General features: G+C 45.6%; 1 protein-coding gene across 4 annotated transcripts in view; it reads left to right on the top strand.

Annotated features, from left to right (window-relative positions):
* Positions 1-23,475, top strand: part of HIP1 (huntingtin interacting protein 1) — a 315,500-nt gene that overhangs the window by 249,651 nt on the left and 42,374 nt on the right. Inside the window, exon 1 of one of the 4 annotated variants that reach the window (XM_053367142.1) lies at positions 22,620-22,894. The exons of the other annotated variants lie outside the window; for them this stretch is intronic. Coding sequence (XP_053223117.1) covers positions 22,877-22,894 — 18 coding nt within the window. The 5' untranslated portion in view covers positions 22,620-22,876. Of the gene's footprint in view, positions 1-22,619; positions 22,895-23,475 lie in introns of those variants that run through there. 4 annotated transcript variants of the gene reach the window in all.

Genomic DNA, 23,475 nt, shown 5'->3' with positions numbered 1-23,475 from the left:
ATCAGTAGGTTCTTGGTCGTTTGCTGTTTCTTCATTTTCTGTTTTCTGACACTTGGTTCCTATAGCTAGACAGCAGTATATTTATAATACTGAGTGCAGTGATGACTGGGAAAGAGAGTTAGCTGGAAGTCCCACATATTCAAGGCACGTGCCCTGCAGCATGTGATTAATCCTGACACCTGCAAAACATTCTCCTTTTTTACCAGGGTGCCTGCCAATTGGTAGATGTAGATAGACCATGCAGCCCTTGGAAGGTTAAATAACAGGCAGGGCAAAGTGCCCAGCTTGGCTTCTGTGTCCTGATTTTGTCCAGCTCACCTACCACATCTGCCCACAGGAAGCAATGAGTAGTGCAATGCCTGTGAACCAGTGAATGATCCATGCCATGGGACAACTGAATTTCTACCTAGCATGGCAGGAACTGTATATGAAAAGCTGAGGATGAGAAACAAGGTGACAGGAAGATGGAACAGGATTGCAAAGGACATGTGGGGATGGGGGTAGATGCAAAGCACAAGCAGTGAAGAGACTCCCTAAATGCTAGGAAATCTGTTCACCAGTGAGAATGGATAAATGCACCCGGGAGACCAGTGCTTAGACATACAAAGGCAGATGTGGCTTTTATCCAGAAAATGTCACATTAGCTTATCTGAAACTCCCTGTTTCAGGTGTAAAAGCATTGCATGCCCCTTCCTATCCGGCTAACGAAAGGACTTGATGAAATATTAAATACTGTTCTCTTGCAGGAAACACATGGCATATAGAAGGAAAGAGCCAATTGTGCACACATGTGAACTGAAAGACCCATGAGTAACCTGCTTCTTCATTGTCTGGATACACTGCTTTGAAACTTTGGTGATTAAGCTGTTAAAAAATAGCTGAAAGAAATAAACAAGACTTGTATATTATTAAGAAATTTGTATACCACCCTTTGCCAAAAGGTCACAGGGTAGTTTTCAACCTAATAACACAAGAACTTCAAACAATTATTTAAAACTCATAATAAAAACAGCAGTGGCATGTTTTTGACCACCACTGCTCCCCTCACCCAAAAGCCTGCTAGGAAAGTAGGCCATGGTAATGGTGGTGGTGCACACCTAACAGGCATTTGCATCACCATCACTCTGACTAAAAAGTGTATTAGTGAAGACCAGACATGGGTTATGGCAAGTTTGGCTCTTCTGGAAATGGGCAGAAAATGGGCTGGTCTTGAGCAGTGGCTGTTGATTCCAAGTAACTCAGATGAAGGGAACTTAAAGCAGATTTGCTCAGTGTGCCCTACAGTTGACATGCTGTTGTGTGGCTTCTGTCACTCAGACTTTACCAAGGCAAGGCAACTCTCTTAGGAATAGTCTGGCAATTGGAATGTTGTTGCTGGGGGTGGTTGTGCTGCTTTTGTGTATATCTGGCTGCCCAGATGTACCGTCCTTGCTGAAAGTAGTGTATAATAAGCCACTGAGCGGACAGGCATGTAGAGTCCCCATCCACAAACTGACACTTGTCTTATGTGGGATAATTGGTAGGGGAAAGGCTTGAGGACAAGGTGGCTTGCTTGTGGATGCTTGAGGCACATCATTTCATGCTGATCCCTGGGAAACCTGGAAAGGTGATGGAAAACTGGTTCTCTTTAGAAGGTGCTATAATGTATATTTTTAAAAAAAGAAGAAGAAGTTGTTTGCCAGTATTTGAAGAGATGTACTAGGAGAAGGAAAGGATTTCAGATGCAAATGGAAATTAAAAGCACAGCAAGTTCTTGGGCATCATATCTGTTTTAAGTCATTCTGCAAAGACCATAGCACTTGTGTGATCTCAGTATGGGGTGGGACAAACACTATATGGAAGAAGGAAAAGCCCACACATACAGACAAGGCAAACTGAACGAAGGAATCTCTCCTTCCCTGTTGTATCACAATAGAAATCAAAGCGCTTAAGTACCGTAAGTTTGCTTTCCACAGGTAACATGAGCAAAGCTGAATGGTAGTGGGAAATGTTCATTTTCCTTCAGACACAGGGCATTGTATCAAACGAAATTCTACTCTGAGTAGGTCTAATTTAGTGGACCAAATTTAGTCATGTCCATTCATTTCAGTGGGTCTTAGAACTTAGTTGGTTGCACCCAATATATACTTCTAATAATGTCCTGGAGAGCTGGTTGCTCGTTGCTTCTTATTTACTCTTATGCACATTATATTATTCCTGGCTCGTGCCTCAGCACTGCAAAGGCCATGCATGGATTAAACAGGATTTGTTAGTTTTATCTAAATACTAACTTACTAATAAAAGCATTAAAACCCTAAACCACCTGCTCTTTACTCCTTTTTGAAATTTGAGCCATCCACCAGTTTTGCTAAGAAGTTAAATTTGTACACAGGAAACTGGGTTCTCTGAAATTGCCGCAGTGTTGCTATATATAAAAATATATCTCTGTTCTGAACAGCTATTTAAAGAATTGACATCAGTACAGACAGACCAAAAAAAGCAAGTGCTTTTGTCATTGGCAGGTGATAACATGGGAAGAAGCCAGAAGCATGCCCATTTTTTCAGTTTGGCTACTGCGGGATTAGTTTATCAGTCTTTACCATCCTAAACTGGTGTGGGGAGCCTTTTTTAACCTGTGGGCCACTTTCCCTTCTGGCCACATGCCAGCGGTGGGGGGGGGGGCAGAGGAAATGAATGTAAAAGTTCCCTTTGTACAGTAAACTAACTTCTACACACATATACACATCCCTCTGTATTCTCCATCTAGGCAAGCAAGAGGCACTATCAGAATTCAGTGACACATTCAACCCAGACAAAATGACTTGGTGTGAAGTGTGACCATTGGCAAGTTCTGAGGGCCAGATAGAGGGGGTCTGAAGGACTGCATTTGGCTCCTAGTCTTGAGGTTCCCCACCCCTGCTCTAAAGAGCTGTGTGGATCTGGCATAAGGTACTAAATACCTATGCTTAATTTCATGGGAAGAGTTTCCCCCACAAATCTGACTATTCTTGCAAGTGCAGGGCCAGGCCAAGCAATTTGATCCATGAGATTATGGACCATAAAAATTGCCCTGCAGGCTCAGATCAGATGTCCATCCAGCTGTGCATTGTGTATTTTATTTGTAACCAGTTAGAGGCTTGGTGGAAGCTCACAAAGAGGGTGACATGGTGAGAGCATTCTCTGTTGATGTGGAGGTTGCACTTTGGCTGTCATATCTTGACACCATTAGAAGCCTTCCCCTTTGTACATGCATATTTTTGTAAAAGTACTTCATTGTCACATCCTTCAGGGTATGTTCAGTAAATTGAGGCTGTTTCCTAAGCCTGTGAAACCCTATTCCTTAATCTCAGGATATGCATGCTTTCCTGCTTTCCATTGCACAAATTGGTGTTGAAGAAATATGGTGACTGAAGCAGGATGCATTTAATGGATCAAATATGTCACCTTGCAGTATCCTAGGGAATTGGGAGCCACAGATATGCAGGTGAACTTCATTGTTCACTTGGTATTAAAGTGTGGAATTAATCTCTTTAGATACTGGAGTACTCCCTGTTCTACTTCAAGTACTGGGTACTGTCTTCAGAGATTGGAGGATGGTAGGAACTGGTCATGTTTGGGTACTTGATTATCCAAAGCAACTACTCTATTCTGAACTTAAAAATGAAAAGCATAATGCTGGTGGTCAACAAAAGAGGTAAGGCAAATCTTTAAAAAATGTAGTATAAACTGACAATTGGGAAACACTAGCTTGCTAGTGCTCCAGTTGGAGAACAACCTTTACCAAAGGTGTCATGGACTTTGAAGATGCTCAAACTGAGGACAAAAGGGAGAAACATGCTAAGAGGAAGACACGCTTGGCAAACCCTCACCATGATCAACTCCCACCCAGAAACATGTGTCCCCATTGTGGAAGGATATGTGGATCCAGAATTGGCCTCCATAGTCAGTTACGGACTCACTGTTAAGACCGTGTTCATGGAAGACAATCTTACTCGGCTACGAGTGATTGCCAAAGAAGAAGACGACATTGGTTGACAGAGGTGCAAGCACATATCCTCTGAAACAAGATGCATTGTGAGGGGGACTCTACATAATAGTCAATTTCTTATCCTGACTTTTGCTGGACTGTATTTTTAGTGCTCTTCTCACAGCATTTTGCGAATAGTTTAGCTTTGAGTTCAGCATTCCTTTCCACACATTTCAAGCCCCGAGTACCCAGCAAAGGAACCGTTACAGTACTTTGAAATGTTCTTAATTTGGTGGCTGAAGGACAGAGCCACAGATGAATGACAAGAGTAAGATGTTTGAGGGGAAGGCTTCAGAACAAGGGTGAGGGAGGGAGTTGAGCTTGAAGCTCTGATTCCTCCAAAGATGAAAGAGGGAAGACATTAATGTGGTCTTCATTAGTGGGCTAGTCAGAAGCCTAGTTTGACTGCAGGAGGGAGCCTTCCTTTAGGTTGTAGTTTTGAGCAACTGCAGTTTGGAGAATGAAACCGGCTGAGGCCATTACTGGAAAATGAAGGTGGCTTAGATTCTGCTGGGGCTGGCTTTCATCTATGTTGGAGATACACAGGTGAACTATGTCTCTCACTGCCTATAAAGATCCCTTTCCGCATAAGGAGAGCTAGTTAATATGTGTGTGCTCTTTCTGGTCTAGTTATGTTTGCTGTAGCTGGGAGTGATGGCTTCTGTGAACTCAGGTGGAAATGTCCACTGGGCTTGGGTGGCATCGGCTACTATCCCGTTGAACATGGGGTGGGAAGTACGTTCCTGGAGGTGCTGTATATGTGATATTGCTTGCATTGGCCACCAACCCCAGTGAACAACAGGAGGTCTGAGGTGATTCAGTAGAGCAAGTCTTTTCATTTGCCTCTTCCACAAGTGTGCCCTGTCAGAAGGTGGGCCACCCAAGGCCAACACTTGCTTCTGCTTAGGTATACAAAATATGAATTTGTTAGGCTGTCTACAAAGGGAAAGAGAGGATTTTGGTGCAGAAAACAGTTTGGGGTAAGGAAATAAGAGCTAGCTCGGTTGTTCGGATAGGTTCTGAGTGATGCTGTCTGATTGTGCAGGCGTGTTAAGACTTCAGTGAAAAGGCAGCTGAGATGAACCTTAAGCATGGAGGGTCAGCAGTACCAACCCCACAGTGCCATTCTCATTTCCTGTCCCTCAGGGTCCCTTCCCAGCATGCCGATTTCACAGCCTGGTGCTTGCTTTTGCAGGATGACCTAATTCCTTTGTAGTGAAGAGGCTGCATCCCCTGAAAGACCAAGCTGTAAGCTGCTCTGCGAATAGCTACATTATTCTGGCAGCTGGTGTAGGCAGCTATCAATTCCTGCACGGCAGAAGATGGCATATTAAATATTTACCATACAGAAATGACGCAACTGGCAACAAACAAAGGATCTATTAGGGGGTTGGGAATTTGCTCTGGGGTTTGGGAAAGCAACTTCCTCTCGTTTAAAAAGTGTTTGCACTGCAGTTGTGAGCAGCTCTGTTCTCTCAAAAGAAAGCACAATGTTTATCTGGTTTTTACCTACTCAGAGTGGCTTGAAAACAGTGAGACTTGTAAAAATTCAGTTCTGAAAAATCTGACTAACTGCACCTAAAAGGTAGCCTGGACCTTGGCCACTAGCAGATCACATTCTTTGCCTTGAGAGGGTTCATTGCTTAATGGCCATGATGGCCTCAGGGCATGAGTAGCTGTGGGTTACTGGCACATTGTCTAGATGCTGCAAATTAGAAGTTTACCATACTCAGGATACACGCAAAGGCTTAAGCTGTGGGTCAGGGTAGTTGTGTCCCTTGGGAGTAGTGATTGGACTTGCTTTTCTTACCGCTTCATTTAATGTTGAAAGGATTTTATTTTTTTTCTCTTGTGACTCCGTATATTGGTGTTTTGTGGTTAATGTGACTGCTTGGAACAGGTGTCGCTGCAGCCAACTTGATAATTGCACACAGACAATTTATAGGCCATGTGTGAGGGGTGCATAAGACAAATCTTTCTCTTTCTTTCCTTGTGGCATCTGAATGTTTCCTTTATGTTTTAGAGGATTGGCTGGTGAGAATCATAGTATGAGTTCTTAAGCTAACAGTTCTAAATTTAGGCACCTTGGTTTTTTCCAGTCTGCCCATATCCATGATGTTGCCTGCCACATGGAGCCCAAACTGGCACTGCTTCTGCCAAAATCCATGATGTTCCCTGCCAAATGAAGCCAAAACTGGCAATACTTCTGCCAAAAATTGTGGTGGGCTGCTGGGAATTTGAAAAACATATGGCTCTGAATCATATGGGAAATGTCTTTGTCCAAGATAGTGGGACTGTTAAACCTTGGCCCTTGTCAGAGGATCTCCCTCCTTAAGAAGCTGTTCATACCCTTGGAGGTGAGAGTGGATGGTGGGAGGTATCCAGTGGAGTCTTTCTGTGACATTGGCCTACCAGAAGTCACTTGTACCACAGCAAGTCTTATAGGAGTGTGGTGGAGTCTCCTTCTTTGGAGGTCTTTAAGCAGAGGCTTGACAACCATATGTCAGGAGTGCTCTGATGGTGTTTCCTGCTTGGCAGCGGGTTGGACTCGATGGCCCTTGTGGTCTCTTCCAACTCTATGATTCTATGATTCTAGGAGGCTTCACTGATGGCATCCTTTGCTCTTTCATAATTAGACTTTGTTAAGGACCTTTTCCCTCCCTTGAACATGCTACAGAACAGGGTACTTCTTTTCTGAATGGCTGTTAATGGGTCGTGATGATTTGAGTAAGCCCCTGTGCAGGTGTTGCAATCATCTTCTCTTCCATCCACAAACTTCCTCTTATTTATTTGTGCCATTCTGCTTTTCACCAGTGGAAGGCAATAAGTGATTGCTGCTGATGATCCCAGGTTGAGGAGGGCCAGATCATCCTGAACTCTGGGGTTTTCTGGAATGGCAACAGAACATAACTGAATTTAGGCTCAAAAGTAGTAAGTTGGGAGCAACTGGTAATCCTGAAACTCATGAAGACACATAGGATGCCATTTGCGGGGGGTGGGGGCCAAGGAAAGCTCCTGGTGGGCTTGGTATGAAACCTGTTCCTTACACTGTCCAACTTCCTCAGCCACTGTGTTCATATTAGTTTAGATTTCCTTTTTTTGCTGTACCGTCCAGAAGGGCTCCTAGCGCTTGTATGGTAGCTGTGCTTCTTGAAAGCAGAAATGAGTGCTAGGGAAGGGGAATCATGCAAATTGAACATGTAAATACTATTAAATGATAACTAGTTTGTTATTAAATAAAGTGGATATGAGTACATATTAGCCCATCTTTGTATTTAATTACTTGCATGGCAGCCACAGGCAACAAGGAATTGCATTCAGGCTGGCTGAGGAAGGAGGGACCCAGCATAGAAACCCAAAATATTCACAGTGCGCACTGATGAGGAAAAGTTGTTTTTCAGGGATTCACTGGTGACTTATGATTTACATCTTCAGGGTGAAGCCTCTGTCTAGAGTCTTTGGGGGGTTCCAGAGGCAAGCCTAGCAGAGTCCCTTCTGGATTTCCACTGCTGTTTGAGAGTAAATATTGATCAGGCTCACTCTGAAAACAGCTTTGTCAAACACCTGTGCTCTGCAGAGTGCTGTTGGGTTAGCTGCCCTGGGAGAGGTGGTTGTTGTGGCATCACCCTAGATAAGTGCTTCACAAACATTTTGAAGTGGAACCTACCTGCAAACTTACTGAACCTTTCAGGACCCACTTGTAAACCATCAACACCTTTCACCAATGCCTTTCAAGCCTTCTACAAACCTTTCTTTTAAAAGGGTCTCAACAGTAATGGTGTGCTAGTGGTCAAAGCCCCTGGAACAAAAGCCCCTCATTATGCAACCCACCCAGGAAGATGTTGGGATTTTCACATTAAGAAGCACTGCCCTGGACTCCCAGCACAACTGATGGGAAGATAGTATGTTAACCTACTTCTACACAGATGCATCCTAATTCACAGTAATCCGTTCCTCATACCAGTTGTGTTGGCTTGTTATCCTGCCAGAGAGGTTGTGTTCGCAGACTCCTATCAGCAGTTGTGCAATTAAACTGCTGTCCAGCTGAATACAGACCACTGTCCATGTATAGAAGCCTGCCAGGGATTACTAACCTGCCTGAGATGAACAATGTGGGGGGGGGGGTTAGCACCAGTTGTTGCCACTGATAACAAAATGTCCCTTCACTGGCCTTTCACAGCAGTTTTGGGGGTTTTCAACCTCTGGATTCATGTGCTTGTGGCATGCTCAGACTTGTGTGGTTTTAAGCAGCTGTTCTTTCGGAATGGTGTTAGTCTTCTGCATCAGTAGCCCTGTAGTCCAGAGAATCCATACCCCTCCCCCAAACTTGGTTTCCCCTTTTCTTTTCACCTCCTAATGGTCAGCCAGCCATCCGTCTCCACTGAGCATGTCTAGCCCTCATTGAGCACCTTTTGTTTTTCCTCATCCTACCTTGGTCTCCGTTTTGGATGGGGGTGAACAACACTCTTGGGCCCAGTCCTGTCTACATTGAAATCTTTCATTTCTCTATTGTTTTCTGTGTGCAGCTCACTTCCTTGGGTACATGTTATAGTAGTTTTTTTTTAGTATGATTCAGAAAAGGACCTGTTCAGACAATGTGGTGGTTCTTTCTGCGATTTTTAGATGTCTGTGCCTCTTCCTCTCTTTCCAGCAACGCCCTTCCATTCCCCCTCCCACCTGGCTGTCAGTTTTCTTTCCCACTCAGCCAGTCAACATTCCATGCTCTTTAATTCTTATTGGACTATATCTGAGGTTTTCCTCCTTAGAGTTTTTATCCCTACAAGGGTTTTTGAGTAACTGCCAATCTTCAGTTTGCCAATCCTTCCCTCTTGTGTGTTCTGGGGTGCCATTTTCGTCTACAGCAAAACATAGACTTGAATCAGAAATTGAAGATCCATTTTTGATGGTGCTAATGCTGATCAAGTTTGCAAACAATTCTCTGTCTGCTGGTCGCCACTCATTTAGTGATCTCTCAAGGATGGAAGAATGCATCTTGTTACTCTTTGGACCTGTGGTTTTTAAAAGTCATGTTTATTGCCATCTCTGAAAAACTGGCTCATAAGTTACGTTCTGCCAGGGGCAATGTAGACCCCTCTAACTTTGCTTCTGTTTGGGAGCTGTTTGTGATTTATATGATCAAACAATCTCATGGTTGGCACAATCCTGCTAAATATAATTTTATTTGGCAACATGTATGAATTCTTGACATATTTTGCATTAATATGATCCTTGTTTCCAACCAAGGAATATATTTTGTGCTATTCAGGCTTTTTAAGTTTTATTTCTTATTAGCTTGTATTTTTACTCTTGCCTTTATGATGGTTTCTGTTATGTATTTTAGGTTGGTGTCTTGTTTGTCATACTGTATTTGATAATCTCATTAAAAAATTATGTAAAAGAAACAAAATAGAGCTAATGATGTACTTGGAGAGGATCCATATTGGGTAAATTTGCCAGTACTGAGAAGCAAAGGGCGTGACTGCATGTTTCTTCCATAAGCTGCTGTCCGATGACTTCCTGTTTTTGTTATTCGTAAGCAGAACTGTGCCCCTTCTGTACATTTTGGACTAGGTAGTTTTAAATCTAAGAAAAAGGTTGGTTGACAGGAAGGGGGTGCTACAGCCACTGGTAAGAGGAGGGAGGTTGCTCTTGGCAATTCAGTGCTTGGATGCTGTCAAATGGGCAGCCGCAGAGGTTGAAAGAACAAAGTTTCCTTTATAAGCTGATCTCTGCCTCTTGCTTCCTCAGATGACCTAGTGCTCCTTCGGAACATCTCCTCCTCGCCAGCTGAGAGGAGGTCTGCTTTTTCCTTACTCAAGGTGTGTCTTGAGAAAAAAATGCAACACAGAGGCGTCTGTAGAGAAAAGTTGGGCAGCCTCCAGCTTTGCTTCCTTCATTTTTGCAAAGATTTATGACAGATAAAACATCTCAAGTGTAGTCTTTCTGAAAAATGGTAAAGGAAAAACTTCAGCTGTGAAGGTTGGAGTATGCAAAACTTATGCTCTGCACACTCAAACAGAGAGGGGCGAGGAAGTTTTCTGTTGTGCTGTGCACACATGCAATATCCTATTTGAAGCTTCCTTGAGCTTTGGCTGTGTGAATCTGCTCGGCAAAAGCCCACCCTTCTTTATTGTCCATCTCTTCCTTGGTCTTTCCTAAGGGGAGCAGTCAGGAGTGAAATGAGCTGGCCTTCTGAAAGAGGCTCACTAATGATGGGGAAGGTCAAAACCCTTGCCATGTGGCAGCTTCCCAAGAAACCTACACAGGATCATGGAAGGGCAGGGGGCCTACAGCATGCTTCGGTGTGCATCCAAGCAGTGACTACTTTTTTATGTTCTGTATAAATATCTCAAAACTTTTAAACTTGTCAAATACAGTTAACTTCAATGTTAGTTTAACTGGTGTGTTTGATTGGAAATTGGAAATGTCACATTTAGTTCTAGATCCAGTGTGGTGCAGTGGTTAGAGACCAGGGTTGAAGTCACCGCTGGGCCATGAAGCTGCCTGGGTGACCTTGGGCCAGTCACTGTCTTCTTTTGGCCTAACCTACCTCACAGAGTTGTTGTGAACTTTAATTGAGGAGGGGGAGGACCACCTTGAGCTCCTTGGACAAAAGGGCAGGATATAAACGCAATTAATAATGATTCATAACAATAAATTGAATATAGCACACTTACAGTGCAGTGTAATGCATGTTTACTCAGAAATGCATTTCCTTAGTACAGTGGTACCTTGGGTTACATCCGCTTCAGGTTACATCCGCTTCAGGTTACAGACTCCGCTAACCCAGAAATAGTACCTCGGGTTAAGAACTTTGCTTTAGGATGAAAACAGAAATCGTGCTCTGGCAGCACAGCGGCAGCGGGAGGCCCCATTAGCTAAAGTGGTGCTTCAGGTTCAGAACAGTTTCAGGTTAAGAACAGACCCCCGGAACGAATTAAGTACTTTACCCGAGGTACCACTGTAAATGTCTTTAGCAATGGTGTCATTCCATGTCAAGTGATTCAGGGACTTTTATCTTACCATTTTATATTGCTTTCCGTTTCAGTTTCCTAAAAGTAGTATAATAGAAGGTCTCATATCTTAGTTTTAAATTTTTTATCTCCCATTTTTGAGTTATGAGGGTTTTAAATTTTTTTTTAAAAAATGTCAATTTTGGTCTTGCCAGACTACACAAAGACCTAAGCACAGTCCAGAATTGAGATATTCCAAAACTAAAAATACCAATCTCTTCAGAACTGTATGAGCTTTAATATGATATGGCACATGATGGACTTTTAGATTAAAACTTTTAGATTAGATTTGTTCTGATCATTTAACAAGTGTACAAAATTTTAAGAAAATTGGACGACATGTAGTAAAAAAAATCATCAAAAATTGTACCACTTGATATGGAACAACCCATAGCAGCCTTAAATTGTTACATGCAAAAATATTCAAAGCTTTACTTAAAAATTATTTTTATTGCAATTCTTGTGCTGTATATGATCCTACCATTCATTGTCAGCCTTCTTCAAACTGGTGCCCTCCAGATGTTTCAGATTACAACTCCCATCAGAATCAGCCAGCTCTGCTTTGGGTGGGAATGGGTTTAGGAAATTACTAGTTCAAATTGCATTCATTCCACCCTTGCTTCAGTTTCCTGTGAATTTGTTTTCGTTGTTTCTCAGACATGTTATATGTTGCTAACCCTGGGTAATGGTCAGTGAGGCCCTGCCTCAAGATCTACGCATGCACAGTGTTGTTAGGAGGTTTTTATGCTGCATATGTTGTGACATATTTTAATGAAATGTTGTATCCCACTGTGAGAACCTTCAGGTTGAAGATGGGTTATAAATAGCACTATGACTATATAGCCCAGTAAGCTGTGACATGCACCTTCTTCAGGAGAGTCGAGAAATATTCCTGATTCCAGAACTGGAACTCCTTGGCCTCCCTTCCTGTGAAGAATTGCTTCTGCCTAGCTGCATTGCCCAGCTGAAATCTGCATGAATCAGCTAACAGAGGAAACACTATCCTGAGGCCATGTTGCTTATTTCTTAGAAATGCAGTCCCTGTTTGTTCTCAATAAGCACATCGTCCTCCAAAGAGCACTCAGTATATTGCCATGGCTTCCTAGTGATGTGTGTACTTTCCCTGGCCTGGGTGCCCCAGTCCAGCCTGTTGCCTCTAGCAGTATCCTGTGCTTCCGGAGACAGCTAAGCTCCCCTTAAGTTTCAGGGATTTCATGAATATTAATAAAGACATTTGCTCTAATCCTATTAGGGAAGGAAGAGGAATGGCAACAAATTGATCTCAGAGGGACAGAATGGTGAATTCATGCTAAGCTCTTGTCCCAGTTGGGGAGGGATGCCAAATTAATATGCCATCCTGTAATGATGCATTGTGAAATGTAAAGGCTCATCATGACAGCTCCCATAGGCACACCCCCAAAGACAGTAAAAAATGCAGGCAGCTATGTTGATCTGTTATTTATTTTATATTACACACCAACAGCATTACACAGCATAATACACAATGTGCTTGGATCAACTGACAGTGATCAAATAGTAAACTGGCAAAGTAGTAGTTAGCATGTTGGGTGTTGGCTGGGAAGCACCGGATTCGCAGCCCTGATTAGCTAGCTTTGGACCAGGCTCTGAGTCCACACATGTTCCAGGCCAAACCCTGGCAAGGTCCCTAAACAGCCTCACTTCCACCAATACAGCAGCCTCTTGTGCATTCACGCAAGTCCTCTAACCACCCTGCGGTAGCTGGAAGGGCACATACTTCTACCCACCCACTTCCCTTTTCTGATAGCGGGCCTCAAATCTGTTTCAGATGCCTCTAGCCCACATCTCCCATATTGTGCATCAACTAGGAATGTGCTTGCAGGTTGGCTGGAAAAACATATCCAAACATCTCAGGCCTTCTTTCCTCATAGCTAAGTAACCACATTTGTACTCTGGAGCCATTTTTGAGGCTAGCTTGAGTTCTAGAATCTCGTTTTGTTGCAGAAAGCATTGGACCAGTGCCTGGCGCCAAAGAAAGTGTGTTGCAAGGAGCACTAACTAGACCAGCCATCTCCTGCTAGTGGAATGGAAGGTTTCAGAATAAATCTTCCTGGCTGCCCTACTTAACACAAATCACTGGCTCACACCATGACCCCACCCCCACCTCCCCATGTCTCTTGCTTGACTCTCTGTATCAACTAATCCAGAGGGGGAAACTGGTGCTCTGCTTATAAATCTGAAGCAGTGAAATGGTGTGGAGGAAGAGGAGTACCAGCATCTGCCTACGATTTCTTTGCTTTCTGTTGCCTCTTCACTTAATATTTTCCAAAGAAATTGTCCAAGCGAGCATCTGGATTAGGCATTGCCATCTTTGCAATGATCCTGTGCAAAGCTTGCCTAGTGGCTGCTTGACAGGAACAGGCTGGGCAAACAGAGACTAAAAATAGATCAATAATTACAGCATGAGACCTCTGCCTCCATTTCTCCTTCCTTGGGGGAAAAAAAGAGGCAATATGTATATTTCACAGAGCAAGTGAGGCAGATTCCTGTAATGCTCTCCTAACCTAAGGCTGGGCTCATTGCCCACACTCCCTGGCACAGAGAGAAGGGCACCCAGTGCTCTTCATCCTGGGTTGCACAAATTGATTCTAGGCCCCAGTGATTTACCCCTTTCAGGCATTTTCAGCAGTACATATGGCAATCTGCCTCCAAACCCAAGATTCCACTGTTGTGCACATCTGTAAAGCAAGTGAAACTCTCTGCTAGGCCCCATTATTGCCATAGAGGGTTTTTTTGGGGGGGGGGAGGCTTGTAGGCTTTGTAGTCCAACCCGCTGCATGATGCAGAAAGCTGCCTAGCCTCTACTTCCATGTGAACACTCTTAAAGTACCGGTATTTGAAGAGTGCTATCATATTCTGCCCCCGCCCCCGTCTTCTCCAGGATAAAAATTACCAGTCCCTTAATTGCAGATAGCATCATCCTTCGACTTATTGTTTATGTGGACAGCACCATCAGTGTCTAAAAGTGGTTATTGTGAAAATGGGATGTGGGGGAAAGAGCTATACATGCTCTGGTCACATCCAGACTACTGCAATGTGCTTAGAATGGGACTACCAGCTTGTCTGCATCTGTATTGGAATTGTTTTCATATAAATTGTTTTATCACTTGTGGGTTTGCCATGCTGAGCTCTTTTGGAATGAAGGGCAGGATATAAATATTAGTAGTAGTAATAAATAACATCATCAACATCAAGTGGTACAGAATGCAGCAGACTAGTTGCTTGTGGGGGCCAGGCAATTGGAGCATATAACATGAACTGTGTATTGGCAGTGCAGGTTGACCATTTGCTTCAAAGCTCAGTTTAATGTTCTAGATATTTTAATCTCCTCAATGCTGCTCAATCAGGTTATTTTCAAGGTCACCTACATCTGTATCAAACCTGCCTTAAGATCAGCCTCAAAGGGCCTGCTGGTGGGCTTGCCATCAGGAACTGTTGGATCGATGGGTGTTAGATGGTGGATCCTTGCTTTTGTCACCCTTTCCCTCAGTAGGTGCAGGTGACCTGACACTGATGACTTTTAAATGGGCCCAGAATACCATTTTGTCCTAAGCTGGTTTTACTTGATTCCTTGGCAGTTTTGCATTTAACAGCTGCTTTTCAAAAACTGTTTAATGGTTTTCTGCTTGTTTTCCTATTTTTTATACTGATACTGCTTTACTACTGCTTTTAAAAACATTTCTAGATGTCTGATATATTGTGGTTTTATGGTTTACAATTAGGCTATGAATTAATTTTTATGTTTTTAATGTGTTGTGAGCTGCCTTGGGAAGGTTAATCCCCCCAAAAAGGTGACCTTTAAGTATCAGAATGAATTGAGAGACTATTCTGAGTAGGACTAGCATGGGATGCAACCCCAAGTGCTAAATGAGCAAAGCCGATGAGTGGAGGCTTCTCTGCTTTCTCCAACTCACCCACTAGTTATTTGTGTGCTTGGCATGAGTTCCTCCTAGGAAGCCTTGACCGTGATCTGTAGGGTGCTGTCCTTTTTCTTCACCAAAGAGTTGGTATCCCATCTGTCCTGAGAATGATGCAGTGAACTTCAATTGCTGGAGAGAACAGATGTGCTGAAGGAGGAGCAGCTGCTTGGGGAAGGGCTGTGAGGGGAAAGGGAGGACTGGCAGCTCTTCACTGAGTTGTTGTTATGCAGCTGCTGCTTCTCTTTGTCATCTGAGCCAGGATAGAATTGCTTGAGGGCAGAGGGCACTTCCTTGCCTCCACAGTTGATCCAAACCTTGCTCACCCACCTACACTCCCAAGGCTGTATGGTGGCAGGAGAAAGCTGTGAAGCAGCTGCAGAAAGTGAGTTAGTGTGGTCATGGGGCTTAAAGTAGTTGCCCCTTCTCTGTTCAAGCATGAAAGTGTGAGCCTGCAGGGACCTCTTCTCTCTGTTCCTCTTGTGACCCTTTCACCACTGCTCTGACTGACTACTTCCTTTCCCTACGTTCATCTTTTTCATGACTTTTTCCATTTCCCTAGCTCAGAAAAACCTGGATCTTGGTGTTTGGTCCTCCCCCTCTTGGTCCTCAGATCTCTGCATGTGGTTCACATCCAGGGGGTTAGGCAAGGGTGTGTCCTTGCGTCTACTTTATTTAACTTCTATATCAACTCGCTAGTAGGAAATATGGAGAAAGAAAATGCCCATCCCCCCAAATTGGCTGGTACGCCCCTCCCGGTCCTTTTATATGCGGATGACACAGTTTTAATTTCTTTTTCTTGTGTTGGACTAAGAAAACTTCTGAGATCTTTTACCAAATACTGCAGCATTGAACAACTAACAATTAACTACAACAAATCCAAAGTCATGGTGTTCTCTAAAAAAAGGAGGAGGCACAAATGGAGAATAGACAATCGCTCAATAGAACAGGTAGCAACCTTTAAATACCTGGGTGTAACCTTCCAGGAAAGGGGCTCCTGGTGCTTTCAGATTAATAATACTATTGCAAATGCAGAAAGATCTACCAAAGCGTTAATAAGATTATTTTATGGGAGTGGGGGCCAATACATACCGGCAGCCTCCCAGGTCTTTGCTGCCAAAATACTATCACAATTGTTATATGGATCCCAGATCTGCAGCTTTAAAAACCTTACTCTCTTAGAGGCATTCCAAACTAAGTTTTTCCGCTGCCTGCTGGGGATCCCCTCTTGCGTATCCAACATAGCGGTCCGTTTGGAGGTTGGGCAAATTCCTATCAGTACTCGGATATGGATACTGAAGATCCATTATTGGCTAAAGCTTATTTTCTTCCCGGTTGGGCTGGCACCTTTAACCTTATTAGATATCTACCAATCCAGATGGAAAGCTACACTGCTGGAAAAGCTCAAAGGCTTAGGGATCCCACAGCAGACCCTGATAGCGACAGGCTTCGAGAAAGCTAGGACTACAATCCGCCAGCGTATCTGGGACGTAGAATTACAATGCCACATGAGCGAAATGATCAAACATCCAGCAATAAGGGACCATGGGAGAGGTTTCTCTCCAGCTAACTATCTGCCAGGTCTTCAGATACCCAAATACAGACGGTCTTTTACCCTCGGCAGATTTAACGTTCTCCCTTCTGCCTTACTTCAGGGCAGATTTGAGGGTAAACCATACACAGCACGGGTCTGTCCTTGTGGCTCGTTGGAAGTTGAAACTGCTTCACATGTACTATTACGTTGTCGTCTTTATGAGGATATACGTTTGACTTTTATTACACCTGTTTTGCTAAAGTCTAGGAAAGAATCGGAATACCATAGTCTAAAACTACTGCTAGAGGACAAGAAGCCCAAGACTACATTAAATGTAGCTAAATTCTGTGCGTCTGCAATCAATCGCAGGAAGCAAGTGGTATCCCATAATGTCCAATCCCCTAAATGTTAATTACAGGGGGCACGCTAACAATTAATTTTAATTTTTATATTTAAATTCTTGTTATTGCATATTGTCCCTTGTATTTCTGATATTTTTTATGATCTGTGATATTGTGTGTGTTGAAGCTGGTCTGTGACCGTATTAATAAATTCACTCTGCATGTGGTTCTGCATCTGTGGCCTCAGAGCTGCCAGAGGGTGTCCAGCCAGAACATTTTCCCTTTTGAAATATGGTAGAGCCCTCCTTTGTTGCCACCTAAAAACAGAGGCATTGGGAGAAAAAAGCAATTGACACAGAAGAGGCTTTCCCTAGTATTTTGGGAAAGTGCCTGTGTCTTCACTAATAAGTGTACTGCTCAATATTATTTGTTTGTTCCTTCTTAGTGAGACTGAGTCCACCAGACATGGATGCTGTCCCAGGTAATAGTACAAGGTGTTAATGCAGCATACTATCAACAGACTAGTAAACTAATCAGCCCCTGTTCCAACCCCCCAACTCCCCACTCCATACAAAGACTGCTGGATACTCCATTGCCTGTAGTAGCCACTCCAGCCCAAATCTATCAGCAGGTGTTGGATAACACTTTAATGGTTGCTTATATCTCCAATGGGAATGCTAAAGAGTAGCCTTTATCCACCACTACAGCTTTGATGCTCATCTAAGGGTGGATTTTTCCTTTGAAAGGGCAGTGCTGAGCTCCATGTATGTGACCTCAGAGGAAAAGAACTGGTTTCTTTCATGTAACTGTAATTATTTTCATGGTCATCTCTGTAATCTCACAATCCACCCTCCATCCCTACTGTACTTGCTACCTTAGCCTGCTCTTGGTCAAAGCTTCGTATTTACATGCCTACCCGGTAATCATAGGTGACAAGTAATTCCATGTAGGCAAGTGAGTGAGCTGGCGGAAGGCAGCAGAGCATTCAGTCCTCCTTCTGTCCCCAGTACAGAAACCTAAGTGGCTTTGCCAGAAAAAGTGAAGGCCCTTCCTCTGCATCCAGAATAAGAATGCAGTAGGATGCTAGGAGAGGAACGGAGTCCCCTATCCCTCCTCTGCCAGTGCTCCAGCAGGCTAGTAGGCATTTTTGCAGGCTAGTAACTTTTGTGGGCTTGTTGACAAGGGTACTTTTTACATAGCTGCTTCATGTGGTTTCAGAGGCAGCAGCCATGCCCCCTTGAGAATAAACATGGAGGGTGAGGGAGAGTGGCCCACCAAAATGCTGGCCCAGCTCCAGAAGGTTCCAAAACAATACCCATGCAGTAGATGCAGGAGCTATATGTATGGCTGCAAAGACAACCACAATTCATGCACCTCAATGACAAGTGAGCCACCTGTTTTTCCTCAGAGAAGCTGGCATGTGATCTCCAGGCAGCTGCTAGAAGCAACCCTGCCTAGCCAGCAGTCAAATGGTATCCTGTGTCTTCAAACAATTCTCCTGAGGCAGATACCTTGAAATCTAGAAACGTTACACAGCCCATCTACAAGGCTGGCCCCTGGGAATGAGAAATGTTTTCCCCACCTCCCAAGCCTAGTGGCAAGGTGCAGGGGTGCTTCACCACTGTGGCTGTTAATGAGGATGTTTTCCATCACTGTTGGGTATGGGAGCCAGGTTGTGCAGCTCCATAGGCTGCTTGAGCAAAATTGGGGAGGGGCCTCTGTCTTCTAAAACAAGCCTCCTACATAACGTCTTGCCCAAGGCTGCACTGAAACAGGATTTATTTATTTTTTGCACCGCCTGCTTAGGGAGAAGCTGGCTGTTGGCCCACTTGGGATTTCACAGCAAAGGAAACTGCATTTCCACCCAACCCCTCATTTAGCCCAGCTTGGCGTGGGAGCTTTTGCTCTTGTTCTGTGCTTCTTGGACAATTTGTTCCTGTTAGCTGGAAGCCACAATAAGCAGTAGCAGCACTGCTTTTTCTTAAGATGCTTGAGGCAGCGGGTGTTGCTGAGCATCCCCCAATACTTCAGTTGCAATAATGAAGCAGAAGCTGTCTGACACCTCTTTTTATATGGAAAAAAAACACCCCACACAATTCAGCTGGTTGATTCTAAAGCTGCTGGAGCTGCCTTTTGCTCTGCTCTCAGCTTGAGGAATTGTAGTTTACATCCCTCCTGAGGCAAACTTCCACTTTTCTTGCCTAACCTATGATGCATATGTTTCTGAATGTGAACTGCAAGTAGGTTAGGGGGCCCAGGTACACATTTGGAAATGTAAGAAGTTACACAGTTCCTATTTGACAGAAGGAAAAACTAGCAATGCTCAGAAACACCCCCCCCCAAAAAAAATAAATGTAAAACATGAGAATGGGCCTTTTATATAGTGCCCCATCTGTGGAATGCTCTTCCAAGGGAAATAAACCTGGTGTCACCCTCAGGTTTGAGACAGCAGGCTAGGACACTTTTTTAAACTCAGGCCTTTGGTAGCTAAGCTGGGCCTCTGCAGGGGTGCTAACCCCAACCATCCCCCTTATTGGCTTTCATTAATTGGATATAGCCAGGTATTGGTGGCTGTCACCTTGCTTGGCTTCCTGGTTCCGCTTCTGTTCTTAGAAGGCAGTGTCCCATCAATTTTTATAACTGACTGAAGTGTGTGCTGTGTTGCCTCCAAGAACCTAAAAGGCAAATCATGATCTTAAATTCCTTTTTAAAACTTCAATCTGTCATCTTTAAGTGGCTTTGTTCTTGACTGCACGTATGAAATTCCAAAGGTTTGCAGCCTGTTGGGTGTGGGGGGGGGGACTCCTGTAGATTTCATTACCACAGTACATTGTGATAGCTTTCAAAGAACAGTAAGAAATATTAATAGACATTATGACTATATTGTTGGCCATAATAGCTCAGAGCAAAGCCTCTTTATTTAGAATCGGGATAGCTTCAATTATGGGGTATTGGAAACCAAAGGGGTTCTTGCCCATCTTGCCCTGCCTCTGTGAGCTTTCCTGTAGCTCCTGGTGGGCCACAGTTGGATGCAGAGGGCTGGAGTCAACCAATTCTTTGACTGACACTGTGGCAAATTATCATGTTTTTAACAATCACACGCCACTCAAAAATGAGTTAGGCGAAATTATCAATTAAAGTCCAAGTATTTAAGTATATGGACTGCACTGATTCTGCTATCCTGCTATGCAAAAAGGAGCTATTATCCTTCTTAGGCTTTGTGTCCTTTCCTGTCACTTCCAGGTCTCTCAGAGGGGAAATGACTTAGCACTTGGGGTGGGAAACACAAAGAGAACCGGAAATCAGCAATGTGCAGTTTTGCAGGACTGCATTTTGCAATCAGATGGGCAGTGTGTGTGCTAATGGCTGGGAGAGTGTGGTGGGCAAGTGACTGCAGTATTGAGCTTGTCATTACAGTGCTCATGTAGGCTTCTGTGGGATAGAAAGAGCAGACCTTGTGGTACCCAGTCCCTGGGAGTCTCCTTACAGTGCAGACTGTGTAGAGCCACCAACCTAGATGGCTGTGAATGAGGATTAGACAAATTCATGGAGGAAATGGCTATTGGTGGCTAACTAGCTACAGTAGCTATGTTCTGCCATTGTGGAAGCAATAATGCTTTTGAACACCCATTGCTGGAAACCATAGGAGGGTTCTTGTTGTGCTCAGGTCCTGCTTGTGGGTTTCCCCAACTGGGCATCTGGTTGGCCACTGTGAGAAGAGGATGCTGGGCCACAAGGGCCACTGGCCTGGTCCAGCAGGACTCTTCCTATTTTCATACACAGTCACTGTGCCAAGGCTTGCTTCTTCTACTCAGGCGACTTTTGCCCTCAATTCTACTTTTGACCCCACCTCAGCTTGTCTGCACTTCAGATCTCATCCTGCAACTTAGTGTGTGGTTTAAGACCAGTTTCCAGTTTCCAAGTTGGCTTACAATTAAATCCACATAAAGATGTAATATGATAAAGGCTAATGCTGGTGGGCTGTTGTGGGACAAGCCTCGCGAGTTCCTTTGTTTCTATTCAGTGGTGATATGGTCCAGGCTTTTCAGAGGAAGGGGCCAGAAGGCTCTTGTTGTCTCCTTCCACAAAATTTTAAAGGAGAGGCAGGGAGGAAAAGGCCAAAGGTCAAGTTTATGGAAGCTTTTGCTTTTGAATGCAGGTTGTGAGGGAAATGAGCATGTGAAGAGTGCCAGAGTTCACGGAAACAAAACCAGCCCTGCTTTCTTTATCAAAAATTTTCTATCCCATCTTTCTACATCATTCTTTCAGAGGCTACTGTAACAATGTGGTCTTATTGTTATAGGGAGTGTTGTGCTGGGCCATCTTTTGTTCTTTGTGGTGGCTTCAGTGCAGATATGGTTTCAGTTGAGCTGCTAGCACCGCAAAGGGCCTCAGAGGCAGGATGAACACCTTTGTCTTCTTTTCCATCCAACACTTGTGAGGAGCAATAGGAGGTGCTGCTAGGGGAACATTAATCTGAGAGGGGTTAATGAGAGAAGGGTGCCTGCTTTGTCCACAGAAGGGCCCAGGCTCAATCCTCAGCAAAGGTCCCTGCTGAAAACCTTGGTTAGAGCTGTTGCCAGCCAGTAGTGAGCTATATGGACCCAGGGGCCTGGCAGCCCGCACCTGGAATACCATGTCCAATTCTGGATGCCACAGTTTAAGAAGGATGTTGACAATCTGGAGCATGTACAGTGGAGAGCAACCAAGATGATCAAGGGTCTGGAAACCAAGCTTTAGGAGGAATGGCTGAAGGAGCTGGTTATGTTTAGCCTGAAGAAGAAGAGACTGAGAGGAGATATGATAGCCATATCTCAAGGGCTGTCACGTGGACAGTGGAACAGCCTCCCATGAGAGGTGATGGCCTCTCCTTCACTGGATGTTTTTAAGCAGAGGTTGGATGGCCCTCTGCCATGGATGCTTTAGCTGAGATTCCTGCATTGCAAGGGGTTGGACTAGATGACCCTCAGGGTCCCTTCCAACTCTACAATTGTATGATTCTATTTCCCCAGATGAAATTATTATTATTATTATTATTATTATTATTATTATTATTTATATCCCACCCATCTGGCTGGTCCCCAGCCACTCTGGGCGGCTCCCAGCAGAACACTAAAAACAGAATAAAACTTCAAACATTAAAAACTTCCCTTAAACAGGGCTGCCTATAAGAACTGAGTAAGCAATTGATGGGCAGCCTAAAGATTCTCTAAGCCAACCATGACATGCAGAGAGTGGAGGTGATGGAGTTGGGGGATGAGAGACGGTGGTGGATAGAGGACTGGTGCGAATATGGGGTGGGGGCTGGTCCGCCCATCATCCCAATCCTCCTAACCTCAGGCTATCCTTTCCAGGCAGTCCTGGGGGGGGGGGGGGACTGCTGCTTGGGAGTTTCGCTCCTCTCCTCGCCATCTCTATGCAAAGTGGCGATCCTCCGGGGGGCGGTGAAGCTGCCTGGCCGGCGCTCTGGTGACCCCTCCAGGCAGCAGGAGGGTCTCTACCCGCGTGGGCGCTGCCGCGCAAACTCCTCCTTCCCGCCGCCTTGGCTGGGTCTGTGCCGGGCCTGGCCCGGCGGGCGGCCGCTGCTTCTGCACGGTGTCTTCCTTTGTGCCGCCTGAGCCGGGTGGGGGGGAGAAGCCCTGCCTGCCTGCTTCCCTCCTGCTGCCCTTCCGGGGAGGGGAGGGGAGAGCTGGGCGGGCGCGAGCGAGCGCCGCCGGCGGCGGCGGCCTTTTGTCATTCCGAGCACACACGCAGACGCGTCCGCGCTCGCTCGCTCGCTTGCTCGCTCACTCCGGCGCTGCGCCTGGGCGCGGCGGGCGGCGCAATCCCACCGCCGGGGAGGGGCGGCCGTGGGGTCGCCACCATCGCCGCCGCCCCCTGGTCTGGTCCTCTCTCTTGGAAGGAGCGCCGCCCTGGGCATGGGCATCTCACCGTAGCTGGAGCAGGGAGGAGAGGAGGGCGGGAGAGACCCGCCCCGTCGCCGCCACCGGCGGCGGCCCCAGCAGCAGTAGCAGCAGCCTCCGACCATGGAGGTGGGCAAGATGGTAAGGGCAGGGCACCACGAACCCAGGCGGACGGGAGCCGCGGAGGGCAGATGGCGCCCGGCTTTGTGAGAGGGGCGGCGCCCGGGATGCTCCCCGGCAGGAGGCAGGCGGGATGGGGGCGCGGATGCTCTCCCTCTCCGGGGTTGCCGGGCTTGTCACCAGCTCCGGGTGGGGTTTCAAGAAAGGAGAGGAGCGGCTGGCCGGGCGGTAATCCAGCGCATTGTGTGCCCAGCCGCCGCTCGCAGGAGAACCCTCGGGGCGCACGGCTCCAGAGACTTGGCACTGGAGGAGGTCCAGCGCCGGAGGACGGGGTGGTCCTTCCCCACCCCAGGCCTTGGACACCGGCTTGCTCGAGGTGGGGCTCGCCTTCTCTCCCTCCTCCCATTTCCTCGAGAGGAGAGTTGGAGGGAGGCGCTTGTTGCTGCCTCCGTTGTCCCCGGTTGCCTCCATCTATCTAGCCTTGCAGGGCTCGGGAGCCTCCACCCGCTTCCCCCATCTCGGGAGTCTCCTTGGGGCGTCTTCGCAGCCTGGGTTAGGACATACCTAGCGGGGAAGCGCGCAGAGCCAGGCTCTGCTTTGTT

This window comes from Podarcis raffonei, chromosome 15 (genome assembly GCF_027172205.1).
Source record: "Podarcis raffonei isolate rPodRaf1 chromosome 15, rPodRaf1.pri, whole genome shotgun sequence".
NCBI classification, from domain to species: Eukaryota; Metazoa; Chordata; class Lepidosauria; order Squamata; family Lacertidae; genus Podarcis; species Podarcis raffonei.
This window is presented reverse-complemented; position numbering and strand designations above follow the sequence as displayed.